This window comes from Drosophila ananassae, chromosome 3R, assembly GCF_017639315.1.
Source record: "Drosophila ananassae strain 14024-0371.13 chromosome 3R, ASM1763931v2, whole genome shotgun sequence".
Classification (NCBI taxonomy): Eukaryota; Metazoa; Arthropoda; class Insecta; order Diptera; family Drosophilidae; genus Drosophila; species Drosophila ananassae.
Window position 1 is genome coordinate 19,194,919 of NC_057930.1, and position 14,238 is coordinate 19,209,156.

The following is a 14,238-nucleotide window of genomic DNA, read 5'->3' on the forward strand; positions in this document are numbered from 1 at the left end:
ACTTTAACCTAACAAGCATGGTAGCCTTCGTCCCTGTAATATTCTCCTTCCCCAGGCAGAAATTTGAATACTTTGCGGCATCACGTTTTCCGACTTTTCTTGCCTTTTCCTTTTTTTATTGCCAATTGCGTCGCGCATTTTTGATTATTTTTCCGCTTTTCATCTTATTGGTAATACAATACATCCAATTGTGTTTTTGGCTTTTCTTAAGCAAACAGAGCGGGGAAAAAATTCAATTAAATGTAATCGCATCCACTTCCTTCTGAGCCCATGATTGTTCTAAGGGAGATGCTTGGAAAAAAAATGAAATTAAAATTGAATAAATAGCCAAATAAACACGCTCTTTGAAAATAAATGCTAATTTCGCGCTTTTTCTCAAGTTTCCACTGCAGAATATTGAGAAGCACTTCCGTTTTTTATTTTTCATCACCCGAGTTGAGTGAGTCGGCACGTGCCGGCGGATATCCTTTTAATGTGGCGCCAAAGTTGGAAAACTCGACTTGGGGATGGAAGGATAACGAAATTAGGGTTTGAATTTTTACAAAATTTCCATGTTTCACATATTCTGATTTAATTTATAAGAGAAACTATAACTATAAATAAATCGTTACCCTTTGATGCGACAGACTCGACCACAAAGTGCATTTCCGTGTTCTTTTTGTAAATAATTGAATTGTGATACCTAAAAGTGAATTACCCGGTTGGCAAACTTTCCAATTAAAATCAGATGCCATTAATAATAATGCCTTTATAGAGCCATGCCCACATTTAGCCATTCGCTTCCACTAACCAGCTTAAATGGGGAAAAAACGTTTTCAATTTAGCGGAGAGGCAAAGAAATTCAATTAACCTCAAGTGGATGCCACAATGATGAAGGCATAAAACAAAGGCCGAAGCTGTGGTGGCATTCACACCTCGTCAAAGTCAAAAGGAGCAGATTGAATGAGACACGGGGGAGGATGTGGGCTCCAGAACATCCCCATGACCCAGACCGTTTAGCCCCCAACCGATATTGCTGCCCGAGGTTATCGATGGCATATTAAGCTTTCAGGGCCTTCGGCTTCTGAGTCCGAATCGGAGTTTGGGCCATGGAAAGTGCTCAGAACTCGGTCTGATTAAGAGCTGAGCAAACAAATCACGAACCAGCCAGCTTGTTTGCTTAGCCAGTGTCTAAACATCGCTCTCGACTGTTTTTTAAACTGTTTGCCAAGCCTATCCGAGCCGGGGGAACTCGTACCAACCCCCAGGACCTGCTCCGTTTCGACTCAGCGTGTAATTAACATTTCAATTTTGTTCATCAGCCAAATGTATCTCTTGTGCTCCAATGCGCTTTAACCTCTACTCCGTCTCTGTAACCTCTATAAATTTCGGTTCGGGCCAATTGTTGCTACTGTTCGGGTTTTAGTGTTGACATATGCAAATTTTTCACCGCCCCGTTGCCGTTTACAAAGTTTTTTGATTACTTTTAAGCATCCCGAAGGGAGCTGAAATACGCCCTGTTATTTGCCAACTTGGTGCTGGACTTTGTGGATGCTTCAATCTCATCGATTGTATGTTTTTTCCTGGTTTTATTACTTTTTGTTTAAATGCGTACAACGTTGACAACTATCCATTAATCACTTTGATTTACTCAAGGTATAAATTAACCTCTGATGTGAAGTAAAATTTGATTTATGTTATGAAATGGTTGAAAATATATTTTCACCTAATTTTTTTGAGTTTTTTTTTTAATCCAGGCCCATGATAATAATTTAATAAATTTTTTTTGTAAATTTTACTACAAATATAAGGTCTACCGACGACACCCGGAACTTATTCAGGAGAACTTTTAAACCAATGCATAATTGAACAAAAATATTGAATACTTACAAATCAAGGGTTTTTTTAAATATAATTATAAACAATAAAAACTCACTCTTACATTTTGTAAGCATTTGTTTGAATAATAAATAAATTTGTCTAGTTTCCTTAAAAAATATGAAATATTTTACATCCATTTTACATCCATGTTACCACTGAAAAAGGTTCTTCCCCTTCATAAAACAAATAATTGTCAAACTTTTTTTGAAATATTTTATTTATGAAATCATTTATTTTATAAAGTTAAAATCACATTTGGTTTTCCATTCAAATACTTAACAAAAATCAGAATACAAACAATTGGCTTATCATAGGGTTTAATCGATATGGGTTGATATGATGTTGCTATGATATTCTTTAGGTTCATTGAGAGAGATATGGTTTAGAATCTAAACTCTAGATTCTAGACTACGGCATCCTTTGATACCGACTCCAGGCTATTGAGAGCTGAGGTCGCTGGCTGCCACCGCTACGGCCACATCCACATCTTTGCCAACTCCGACGGCAGTGTTGCCAAAGAGAACGAGGTCCTTGCCAAGGCATCCCAAAAGGATTTCCTTTTTTTTCTGCTCCTGTTCGAGTTCCTTTTTATTTATATTTGTCTCTCCCTTTGAACGTCTGCTCCCGGTCGGTGGATTATGGTTTGTGTTTGGCGCCACTGACTGGGCCGGGGTTTTTATAGCTGCCGCCGCACGGACGGAGCTTTCCGTCCGAAATGGAACTCACCCCGCCGGAGTGGAGCGGCGAAACTTTCGTGTTGAGTTTCGTGAGCGACTCGACGAGTGTTGGGTTTCCCGCAAGGCAAATGGCAACAATTGTAGCTGCCTAATTGGGTGTATCTACCAACATACTTTTATATATGTACTTGTTCGCGGGGCGTTTATGTAAACAGCTTTCCACTCGAGTGTGTGTGTGGGCGTCTGTGTGACCTTATACACACAAGGACACCCACGCAATAGGAGGAGCTAAAGCCAGAGACAGCCAGGATTTCTAATCGCAATGGCCGTCACTTGAAAATTTTGCCCATCTTGGCAAATTTCATACAATTAAATGAAATTTAAAATATGCCCATTGCCCGGTTCCCAGTGCCTGTTCCTAAGCCTTCCATGCCTGTGAGTAAGTGATTAAAGCCATTAACGCAATTATCAGAGATTATAAAGATTTGTTCGCATTGGGATGCACGGGCAGGAACTCGCAGCGGGTGTCCCGGGCATCTCCGGCTGAAAGACAATGCGATTCTCCATAATCCAGGGGCTTCAATTAATGGAGTGTCGACGTGGGTTGCTTGCAAAAAAAAGGGGTTGATACTCCGCCCCCAATGTCAACCTGCCAAGGGATGGTTTCAGACCTGTTATTTTAATTTTACTTAATTTTATTTTATGTTTTTAAGTTATTTATAGTTGAAAGTTTCTTTCCATGCCTGATGACGTCAATAGCCCACATTTTTGGGTATCTACATAGTTTCATAACCAAGGACGTAGTTGGTGTATTTTTTGTGTGGGTTGTGCTGTGATAGTGCAGAAAAACACAGATGTCGTACATAAAGGTCAACAATCTCAAATCATATAATAAATTATAAAATAAAACCAGTAATCAGCAGGCCATGAAATAAAAAATCTTAAAAAAATGAAAACAATAAAATGAACAAAAAAATTTACACAAAATCAAGATCAAGAAATGGTGGTTTCCAAATCAGATCCAAATGGGACAAACCCTCGAAATGAAAAGGGAAACCCCTTTCATGATGGATCAGAAAGACCTTCAACCAGTACCGGAGATGCCAAAAGGGAAATTATTCATAAATTAAAGAAAACAAACAATTTTCTCCTTAAGAAAAAAATATATTCTTTGCACTCTATGATAGCACCAAAGAAAGAGGAAACACCGACTACCACCAAGACAGAATCTCCTAAAATAGGAAATGAATCAACATCAAATTCAGAGGATTCCCTTGATTTTAATTTATTTGTTTCTGATGAGCAGTCGGCCTATGGAGCTACTTATATAGATGGAGATTCCGACGCTGATTTCAACTGCAATCTTGAAAACAACATTATATCCTTCGATTCCGAATGGGACTCTGATTTCAGTAATGATCTCGAAAATAATAATGTCACGGTTGAAAAGAAAAAGAAACCTCCTCAATCGCCTGAAGATAATATGAGTGAAGACTTTCGGACATATTTTCTTCAGACTTTCCAAAACCTGCCCAGATTATCACAAATATCTTTGGATCAAAATCAAAGCCCAACAAATAAAACGAAAAACAAAATTTTAGACTCAGATGAACTTGGAGAGACAACTTCACAGGCTTCTGAGCTGAAAAATGTCATTAATTATGTGGCAGAAAGTTTAAATAATTTACACGAAGGTGTCAAAAATGTTTCAGAACTAGAAAATTCTGAAATCACACCAAAATTAGGGAATGATACAGTGGTTATTAATAATAATACGACTGAAAATGAAAATATTGAAGAGAGTTCTGTTCCAAATAACAGAATACCAGGTCGTCCAATAGATGAAGATCAAGATGAACATCAAGATGTAGATCAAAATGAAAATATTAAAAAACCTTCCATTACTGAAAATTAAGATTAAAATTAAAATAATTGTCTAAGAAATTTATACAGAGCTTTTAAACATAAAATACAACATTTTTAAAAACTTTTTTATGCCAAAGCTTTACAGTTTTCTTTCAAAAAACACCCACTTTAAATGGAAATCTTTCCTTTTTTTGTGACCTAACACACGTGGCCACTTCAAAGTCTGATCATCACCCGGGGAACCAAAAGGGAGAGTCTGCCACAACCAAAGAAAAAAAATATTCGACCAACTTCATGATGCTAAATTAACTAGCAGACATTTCTATTAGCTGTTCGGAATGAATGCCAAGGCAATTTACGCTTAATATATGCATGATGCTGTCCGCTTGATAAAACTCGAAGAATGCCAATGCTTTTCGGTGGGTGTTTGGTGGGTGATGGGTGGTGGGATGGTTGCCGGGCTTTCCAGGTTGTTCGGACAACGGGTCCTCCCTTGGCGAGATATCTCGATTTTTCCTAGGCACGTGGAAATGTTTAGTTCTGTTAACTTTTCCCGGCTGGCTCTTAATGAATTTAATGGCATGGAAATGGCTGACAAACGATTAGAATTTTAACTTGAAATCATGGGGTGACCTTTTCGTAAAGACAGGTTACATATCATTCTTTATAACAAAATCAGGCAGCCGTAATGGAAACATATTTAATTAAAATGGAACTCACCAATTTTAAGAAGATCGATAACATTGTAAAGGTCTACCATCCCATCAATACCGAATCGAAAAGTTATCAAAATAATCGTATAAAATCATTGTTATCCCTTGGGAAGGTAATTTGTTTGCTGGTATTTTGGATACGCACCCTAAACGAATCGAAAGGGTATCTGTATCTTCTTTTGAAAATGCAACAGCCCAAAAGTCCTGGCAGGCCTGTAGGTCCTGCGAGTCCTGGGGAAAACGATTGCCAGTGAGCTGTCTGAGGGAACTCCCAAAGTACCTTTTCACACATGAGCGCGCCAGTCGCAGGATGAAAACAACAACACCAACAAGAAAACCAAAGGCAGGACATCAGACATGGAGTTGTGGGGGTTGCGAGGATATAGAACCCTCGTCCTACCGTCCTTTGCTGTTGTTGTAAATCACAAAGTGAAACCGAAACCGTTAACGTGTTGCGGTTACGCTTCTGACTTTGCTCTGGGCCGCAACAAAAAAAAAAATAAAGTAAAAAGGGAGAACTGAGGCAAGTCATTCCATTTGTGAGGCTTTATTAAATGGAACTGAGTTGGGGCAATGTCCTGTCTCGGATTTTTTATTGCGATTTTTTTTCGCAATGTTTTGAGGCCTTTGTGTGAGTTTATCAAACTCCTTACATTTGTTTTCCTGCAAAACGGAGGCTGTTTTTTCCCCAGCAAACTTTTCTTATTTAATGATTGCTTTTAGAGAGCAGATTCGATTGGGGGAGTCATGAGATGGTTTCGCATTTCAGCTTGAGAAATGTGAAATTGTTCCAGTTCCTTGTAGATTTGTCAAATCTTTGACACAATGATGCATAACGTTATCTGAGATTTGGGAAACACAAAAAAAAGCCCAACAAAACAAGCGACTTTGCGAATTAATCTTCTTAATGTTCTGGGCCTGGGTACTCAGAAGCCGAAATCACTTAATGCGATTGCCGAAAAAAGAGTTCGGGGTAGCTGCTAATTGGTCGGCCCTCGCTGGAAGATGCACCTTGAAAATGAGTGTATCCATAGGATACTCGGACTCGGTGCACTTTAGATGGATATAATCATATCACTTTCCGCACGATTTAACAGCAACGCAATTTTGTCGAGACTCAGTCCAGAAGAAGACTGTTAGCATGGCAACCGCATTGTCTGCCCCAGCATGTCCTTCCATTTCTCTACTTTTGCACTGAAATTTTTAAACAGGCAAGTTTTGGTGTGGTGTGAAGTTAAACTTCTAATCATATTTTTTGGTAAGAAATGTAATCTAAGCTTTGAATATTAATGTATCTAAAATTACTAATTTTATTTCCTAGTCAAATTATTTTCCCTGTATTCCATTTATGTTAGTTCAATACTTTTTTTTGGCTTCGCATTGATTGCTCCGCAATTGCGCAATTTTGCCCACTGAAAGCATTTCGCCCACTGAAATATTGCACAATATGCGGGGGAGTATCCGGGTGGCTGGGAATATGACTGACGTCGGGGCTCTTGTACCGCTGCCATGACGCATAAGCTGCGATAAAAACTGTTGTTCGATAAGCATTTTGTTTGCCTGTGCCGGGAGTTGTTATGGAGTCTGTGGCTCAACAAAAGTCATGAACTTTTGTGGTAATTCTCGGCAGAGGGGAATCCATGGAAGGAAACATCAGCGAGGAAGCCATAACGAATCAGTATTTTATGTGGAACTTTCTAAAGTTCTTTGAAAATGGTAAAAACTGTAAGGAATCACAGAATTTTTAACTTGGGGGAGTTAGTTATGTACAGATATGATTTTTTGGACCTATTGATACACTAATTTTATCAATCAATCAATTTTAAATTATATTTATAGATAGAGTCTGAAAAGTATGCTATAAAATTTGTTCCTACCCTGTCCTTGACTTTAACACCCACCTCCTGGGTCCCCTACCAGAAAACCTGACATAGGTAGGCATAATATTCATTATGAACGGCTTATGCGATTTCCCCTGGGCCCGTACTAAGCCTCTTCACAGTGATTGTGTTCCCCCACACCCAAATACCATCCACACACATGGAGACACTCATGCATATGCACAGATATATATTTCCAGTTGTATTCATTTCGTTTTATGAAAGCCCTTTTGAATGAAATCCGATTTGCCGAGCAGATTCGTCAGCAAATTGGCATCTCGCATAAAAAAGAACGTCGAGGATTTTTTCAAACTCCCTAGATTTTGCAAGCCGGCAAGAAACCGAAAAAAATAAATATATTTGCAAAGCAATTAATGATAAAAAGTCCTTGCCAATGGTCATTATTATGAATTTTATTCTCTAGAATTTCGAAGCCACCCTGCACAGGTGCTCACGTGATTTACCACTGATTTTAAGGACACGCCTCCTTGATATCCATCAGCCAAACATAAATTGGGGGCGTATGGCTAGCAAGTTGGAAGGGTTGACGGAAATTGCATTTGCGCTGACCCAAATCAGATAAGATTCAGCGCCGACTTTCCCGTCCTCTTCCTTGCCCCGGATATGACATTAAAAGCGCATCAAAGTCGAAAAAAAACCGGAGAGCTACGCATCCGTATCCCCACACAGTCGCACCATCAACGGAAACTGCTGCCGTAATTACATTCGAGACAAAAAAAAAGGTGGAGGACATAAAATATGTTTCAAATCAAATGGATGATACTCTACCACAAATTTTACTTCTCAAAAGTGTATTTGTATAAGATCTGTTAAGAGTTTTGTGATTTTTTAAAGCTATATCTTGCTTTAATCTTTACCAACAAAAAAAACTTCTATCGTTAAAGTTTTTAAAGAGTTTATTACTTAACTGAAGCTTAAATTAGTCTCAGTTTTTTTATACAACGTATTACCTAAAACAACATGTAACCAAACCACCCCTAATACCCTTTCTTTATCCGTTAAGGAGCTCATTGCTGGTCATTTGCGCTCCACTTTAACCTTGATCCTGCCCGGTGGCTCAGCTTTGATTTGCCCTTTGTTTGTGCCATTAAATTAAATATCCTCGCCCAGCCAACGGCTCGACCTCTGACTGAGAGTCCTCATCTTCGATGGCTGGGAACAATGCCGGCAATTCCTCTCATTTCCTTAATAGAAATCTTATCTTTTGTGACTATTTTGTCTAGCTCTGAAAAAAGTAGTCGTGTGCCTAAGCCGGATATCACACCTTTGACATCTGCCTGGACGGAGCAACTCGGTGCTGGGCTTTCACACAAAAGCCCACATCCGGTCAGACCGTTTGGAAAAAAAACGGAGAAAAATTGCTAGATTTATTTTAACGAACAATAAAAGTCTATTCACCATGAGTCACCGCCGTGGATCTGAGATGGAAGGCTGCTCCTCTCAGATGGGAAGGAAGAGCTGTTCGCCTAAAGCTGGCGCCCCCAATTATGACTCCAGGGAACGCTACCCAAAACGCGTACCTGTGCCAGTATCTAGTAATTATGTTTCAAAAAAAGGCGCTATGTCCTGGAGCCAACTTCAGCGCTATTTACATCCGGCACAGGATACTAATGTATCTAAGAAGAACGGCTCTTCCAATTCAAAGGGAAAAAAGGACATCTCTAAGGTGCAGAGCCCAAGAAAGGACACTGTAAAGCCTGACGTTTCATCATTACCTCTGAACAAGTACCTATGGACCCGCTTGGTTTGCTCCAAGGACGGATACAAGAAATATGAGGTCTACAAGGAGGACTGCGCAGAGAACTTGCCCATCTCAAAACAGACTCCAGTTATTGTCTTCCTGGTGCTCCCAAACACATTTTTGATGCCCTTTGCGGTCGCAAAGAAAAGGGCAAACATGTTAAAATAATTTCTTTTACTTATAATTAATTGTAGTTTCGTGTGTCTCCCATAAAATGTTATATGTTATATTATTCTGTATATTCTTTATTATTTTTACAAGTATACAATTATAAAAGGATATAGCTAATCTGGGAAATCCACTAAATGACTAAAAGTTTAAATGTTTTAAAAAATATTAAGATTCAGAGATTGTTACAAATTAACGTAGCGAGACAGCAAAACCCAAACCAAATAAAGTTAACAATAAATATAAAGCACAAATCAATATATCCTAGTTTTTTCTGTTTTAGATATTTCTAACAAGACTTTTCCTAACAATTTCACTCAATTCAAAACCTTCACACAATACAATCGTCCGGTCAGGCTTTTAGAAATTTTTTTTTTTGTATTTCAATTATTACTGGTAGAAGCAACAACCACTTTTTAGAATGGATACCAGCAGTGTGTCGCAGCCGGGGTGCAGCTGTGACTCCCATCTAGGTATCAGCTTCAAACGGAAGCCGTGTACTGTTTTTGGAGACTTGATCGGTCCTTATCCGGACGAGGTCATTATGACAGTTTTAGATCGTATACTCTACCTTGCGGGTGCCACCAAGATCATAAGAGCCATTGCCACGGAGCACTTCATACAACCTTTAAAGGCTGAAAATGGTAAGTTCGTTTCCACGCAGCCAAATACACATTCTTTATGGAGGATTTTTTTTAGAAAGTCGCAAGGTGCCGCCCAAGGCGTGTGGCACACCAGTGCCGTCATGTCCATCGAACAGCTGCACCTCAACCTACAGCATTTTACCAAAAACCTCCTCAACCAGGACTTGCTGTAGTAGCCGCCGAGAGGAGTCTGTCCGTACTTGTCAGAGTCCATGCATCAAATCTTCCTCCAAAATTGGCGCCGCTGCCTGTTCTCCACGGCAACGCGCTGCCCGGGTGGACTTTGCTAATCCTGTGGATGGGGATAAACGAAAAATCGCCGGCGGCGTCAATATGAAGGATAGGTTGAAACGGTCCATTTCTATTTGCTCCATCGCCTGTCAGCAGTTAAAACACAAGCTGACTTCTCAAGATTCGCCGCCACACAAAAAACAAAAGTGGCTATGGACCCGATTGATTCGCTCCAAGGACGGTTGCAAGGTATACGAGGTATTTAAGAATTCCAATGTAGATCAAGCACCCTCCAGTATCGGCTCAAATGCCCCAGTCATTATATTCCTGGTCATGCAAAATGGTTATATAATGCCCTTCGAATCGGTTTCATTTTAATGAAGCGCATAAATTGAAAAATTACTCCTATAGTAGTTTTATACTCTTATAGTAGTTGCCTAGATCCTGGTCAATGTATTGTGCTGAGTTTTATACACAAAAAAGGAACATTTTTATATAATGGACTTTACCTCTTGGTGTCTAAATTCGTACCTTATGTAATCGACATATAGATATTCGTTAATATAGTAAAAATATTTTAATAAAATATATAACAAATATTAAATTTAAACAGCTTGTTATTGGAATCATTTTAGTTTTCTTTTGGGTCGATGGGTAATTTTTAAAAATACTAAACTGTACAAATGTTTAAAAAAAGCTATGCTAATCTTATGCCCTTTCTTAACATTAGGAATACTGCTCCAGAGCAGATAAACATGTACAAAGACAATATTAAAACACAATCGATACCATTCCGTTTGCCTGGATTCAGAGTCATGTTGACAATACCCGTAAGGAAGTTGGAGAGCATAAAGTGAGTTAGACCATTCATATTCAGACTTTCTACAAAGGTGGGCAGGGAGTAAGGGGTAATCTTAAGCTTCTTGGCATCCCCCACGGAGTTTTGCTTCTTGGTAGCTAAGTTTACCAACTTCAGCTCAAAGATGAAAGCGTATATCATAATGAGACTGATGGCGACAGCGAAGATCCAAGTTACATAGCCAAAGTTGAAGGTCACCCGAGCAATACCTGTGATATATGCACTTGCAAAAACTAAACCCCAGCAGACTATAACCATCAGAAACATCTTTCCTAACTTGGTCATTAACTGATGGTAATTAAGGTGATCTTGGGAGGTGTACCACTTGGCAAAGTAAATGCTGAGCAAATAGAGAGCTACGCAGCCATGTAGCGAGCTTAGTCCTTCCCGATTAGCAGTCAAAAATCCTTCACGGGAGTCTGAAGCCATCACAAAGGAAGTGAGACCCAGTTGTAAGATAACCTCGTGGACGAGCAGCAAACCTTAAAAATAAAATCATAAAAAAGGTGAAATAAAGATAATTTCAAACACTTACCCAGAGCGAGCCCAAGCAGTTGTGCATCCGAACTCACCAACAAACTGTACAAGCTCCCCAAAAGCTTTGTGAATCCTAGGATGAAGAAGGCATTCAAATGCTTTCCGTACTCCGAATCGTCTTGATGATAGTCGATCATGGTTATTACCAATGTGCGAGCCAGCCCCAGGACCAGCAGAGGAACTACAGATTTTGGCAACCTTCTGAGGTCTGCTAAGCTCTTGGCCCTTTGCGAAACCAATCCCATGTTAACCACAAACAGACCAATCCCCATGTCCATGGCCGCTGCCCCAAACGTCCGGCTCTTGCGGTAGTCATGGGGGTAAGAGGGAAAATCGACAGCAAGGATAGCGACACAAGTTCCACTGTATGCCGTCGCTCTTAGCAATGTAAACACTATGGGGCGTTTTCCAACCACATATTTAAAGTCTTTTCCGGGATGATAATGATTTCCGTATAGATAACCCATGATGGCTATGGAGCCCACCCAAGAATAGGTGGAGCTGTAAGCATTTCCCACGGTGACCAAAATCACAGAGGGCAATCCAATCAACAGGAACTCTAGCAGAAAACGCCTGGTTGATGTCAGCGACAGGTGTCCACAAAGTATTCGAGAAAGGACGAAACCCAGGAGCGTAGGTATTATGACCAGAAAACTATCCACACTCTCCGAAACCGACCGCCAAGATTTCAAGTCCAAAATTAATTGGTCGTGGGCGATGGGTTCGTTGACTTCTAGGTCCATGATTCATGCTTTTTTGGAATACCAAAGATATAAACGGAGCTCCAACCTTTTCTAACACCCGGCTTATCAAAAAAATGTAAACAAAATCGGAGAGTGATGGGAGTATTTCGATAACAAATATTTTTTGCTTTTGACAAACTTCCTAGGTTTGGTCATACTTTCATTTGAATTTTGAACAAAACTTAAAACTAAAGAATATTTATTTCCCATAATACTTTCGTGTATTTGTTTAAGGTTTCAATTAAGTACATAATACCATTTTATTTTGGGTCTAGCAAGTAAATTAAATGCATTAAATCACAATTGGGGCAAGCTACAGCTCGGTGTGCTGCGTTTTATGAGGATTTTCAGGCTCTTCCTGAGGATACTCCTTATGTGTTCGTACATCCTTGGCTGCTTCAGCAACGAGATGGACGAACTCTTCGACATCAAAGCTATAGTTCGTAAACTTGGCATGGGCCCCGCCCTCCGGGTGATGGCCCTCGTCCTGGGGATAAACCAGCTCCCGCTGCTCCCAAGTTCTGTATCGAACTCCACGCAATCGCGCCAAGTCCTTGTAACAGTTCGGATCCTCGCAGTTATAAAGCTCAAATATACAAGCCCAGTTAGGTAGGAAGAGCAAGTGCGTCAGTCCAGCGCCATGCATGCCAATGAGTATGTCCGTGTTTCGTGTTATGGCCAATTGGTCGGGGAACGAGAGCCTGAATAATGAGACATTTATATAAAATATTGGTAGTCTTTCTTAGAAACTTACCTCTCGTAGGAGGCGCGTTGCACAGAGTAATCTTCGTTAGCCTCCAGTCTGGACAGCAGCTCGTCTTCGTTGAGCACCTTTCGGTACTTTGTGCGACGCGAAAGGTAAGTGATGCGAAGTTTTCGTCGTGGTGGCTCGTAAGGGATTTGGAGGCGGTGCAGAATAAACTCAGAAAATGCACGGAAGAGGCCACTATTCGAACAGCCCTGAATCTATAAAAAAGATGTCAAAACTAAAAGAAAGAGAAAGCTATGTTGGGCTACTTACAATTGGTGTATTGTAAAACAATCCAAAAATCATTCTGGGCAGCAGGGGAAGAACAACATTCCTGAAGCACACCCTCTTTCCCTCCACATCGCTCAGTGTCCAAACGGGTCGTTGCGAGAATGCCTTGAAAGTGTCCCGGAAGGGAGAATCATAGGGATAGGTTTCCCAAATGAGTATCTGCACATCCGTGTTAAAGGCTGCTGGATGAGATTGGTTCACAAAAAGCGAGGCGTACAGGTTGAAGAAGTCGCAGAAGTGATGGTACATGTTGTACGTGGCATCTATTTTCATAATGAAAGTGGGCGTATTCACCACCACATCGCAGAGGCCGCTCTCCAGAATGGGATGAGGTAATACATCAAAGTTTCGTAGTTCGGGGCCCCAGGATTGCAACGCTGATCCTATGTGGTCCATTTCAGCTGCCATTCTAGTTCGATTCAGGTCACAATGGCCCAGAAGTTTCCCAGGACTGAGCACATCCATGTGATAACGTATACGCTCTGTTCTCTGAGTCAAATCCCTGAAATCGAAGAGCAGATTTCGGCCACGGCAAAAACGGAGATAGTGGGTGCACTCCAGCGAAGAATCTCCCAGATAGGTGGGTACACACTGTGGTGTCAGCTCCGCCAGCTGCTCCTGGATGTAGCCGAAGTCTGCCTGCTGATAGAAAGTGTTGATCTGAGCCTCTTTGCTCCTGGCCCAGCCAGTGTGGTCTCCGGGACACTGAGGCGTCTGGAAACGAGCATCTGCAGAACAGCCACGTTCGTGTCCCCAGCAGGCAGTTGATATGTTCTTTGTCCCATTGGTTGGCAATTGCTTCTTCAACTTGGGGAACGTGTTGAGATACCGGATGAGGTGGTCGGACGGCAAGTTGGGCAAGGTCAGCTTGGATGCAAGGTGCTTGGCGTCTTCGTGATGATGCTCCATTCCCAAGGTCAGGGTTATAATCCCCGTGAGTATCAGCAGGATTTGCATTTTGTTTTGGTTGTAAATTAAGTACTTCGTTGCAGTCGATTTCTCGGCGATTTCCCACGCTTTCACGGCACCATCTTCAGGTGCATTTCACGGCCAGCGAAGATGATGATCTCACCTGGCCTTAAGCGGCGGAGATGATGATTATGAGCGGCTTAATGTTAATGGTCCATGTTAATTGTTAGCCGAAGTGATCCGGGAAAAAAACCTGTCCACCAGTGTGACCAGCAGTGTGAATGATAATAACAACAAGTCCAGAACAAACTACTAAAATATTTTAATGTTTTCAGTTGCGGTAGGTCAAA

General features: G+C 40.7%; 5 protein-coding genes across 5 annotated transcripts; 2 read left to right on the plus strand and 3 right to left on the minus strand.

Annotated features, from left to right (window-relative positions):
- Positions 1–2,059: 2,059 nt before the first annotated feature.
- Positions 2,060–2,517, minus strand: LOC123257349. The gene has a single exon (XM_044716128.1). It carries the CDS (start codon positions 2,401–2,403, stop codon positions 2,269–2,271), a length of 135 nt encoding a protein of 44 aa, XP_044572063.1. The 5' UTR covers positions 2,404–2,517; the 3' UTR covers positions 2,060–2,268.
- A 928-nt stretch (positions 2,518–3,445) lies between these two features.
- LOC26513983 lies at positions 3,446–4,528 on the plus strand. Its single transcript, XM_014906795.3, has one exon. The coding sequence runs from the start codon at positions 3,538–3,540 to the stop codon at positions 4,450–4,452; it is 915 nt and encodes a 304-aa protein (XP_014762281.1). The 5' UTR covers positions 3,446–3,537; the 3' UTR covers positions 4,453–4,528.
- A 4,639-nt stretch (positions 4,529–9,167) lies between these two features.
- Positions 9,168–12,048, minus strand: LOC6498315 (uncharacterized protein At4g17910). Its single transcript, XM_001962482.4, has 2 exons — positions 11,196–12,048; positions 9,168–11,142 (listed from the first exon to the last, which is right to left on the minus strand). Exons 1-2 carry the CDS (start codon positions 11,938–11,940, stop codon positions 10,499–10,501), a joined length of 1,389 nt encoding a protein of 462 aa, XP_001962518.1. The 5' UTR covers positions 11,941–12,048; the 3' UTR covers positions 9,168–10,498.
- LOC6497229 lies at positions 9,348–10,411 on the plus strand. The gene is made up of 2 exons (XM_001962483.4): positions 9,348–9,570; positions 9,626–10,411. Exons 1-2 carry the CDS (start codon positions 9,348–9,350, stop codon positions 10,177–10,179), a joined length of 777 nt encoding a protein of 258 aa, XP_001962519.1. The 3' UTR covers positions 10,180–10,411.
- A 133-nt stretch (positions 12,049–12,181) lies between the features above and the next one.
- On the minus strand, positions 12,182–14,177 carry LOC6498314 (EGF domain-specific O-linked N-acetylglucosamine transferase). Its single transcript, XM_001962481.4, has 3 exons — positions 12,962–14,177; positions 12,695–12,906; positions 12,182–12,641 (listed from the first exon to the last, which is right to left on the minus strand). Exons 1-3 carry the CDS (start codon positions 13,934–13,936, stop codon positions 12,254–12,256), a joined length of 1,575 nt encoding a protein of 524 aa, XP_001962517.1. The 5' UTR covers positions 13,937–14,177; the 3' UTR covers positions 12,182–12,253.
- Positions 14,178–14,238: the final 61 nt, after the last annotated feature.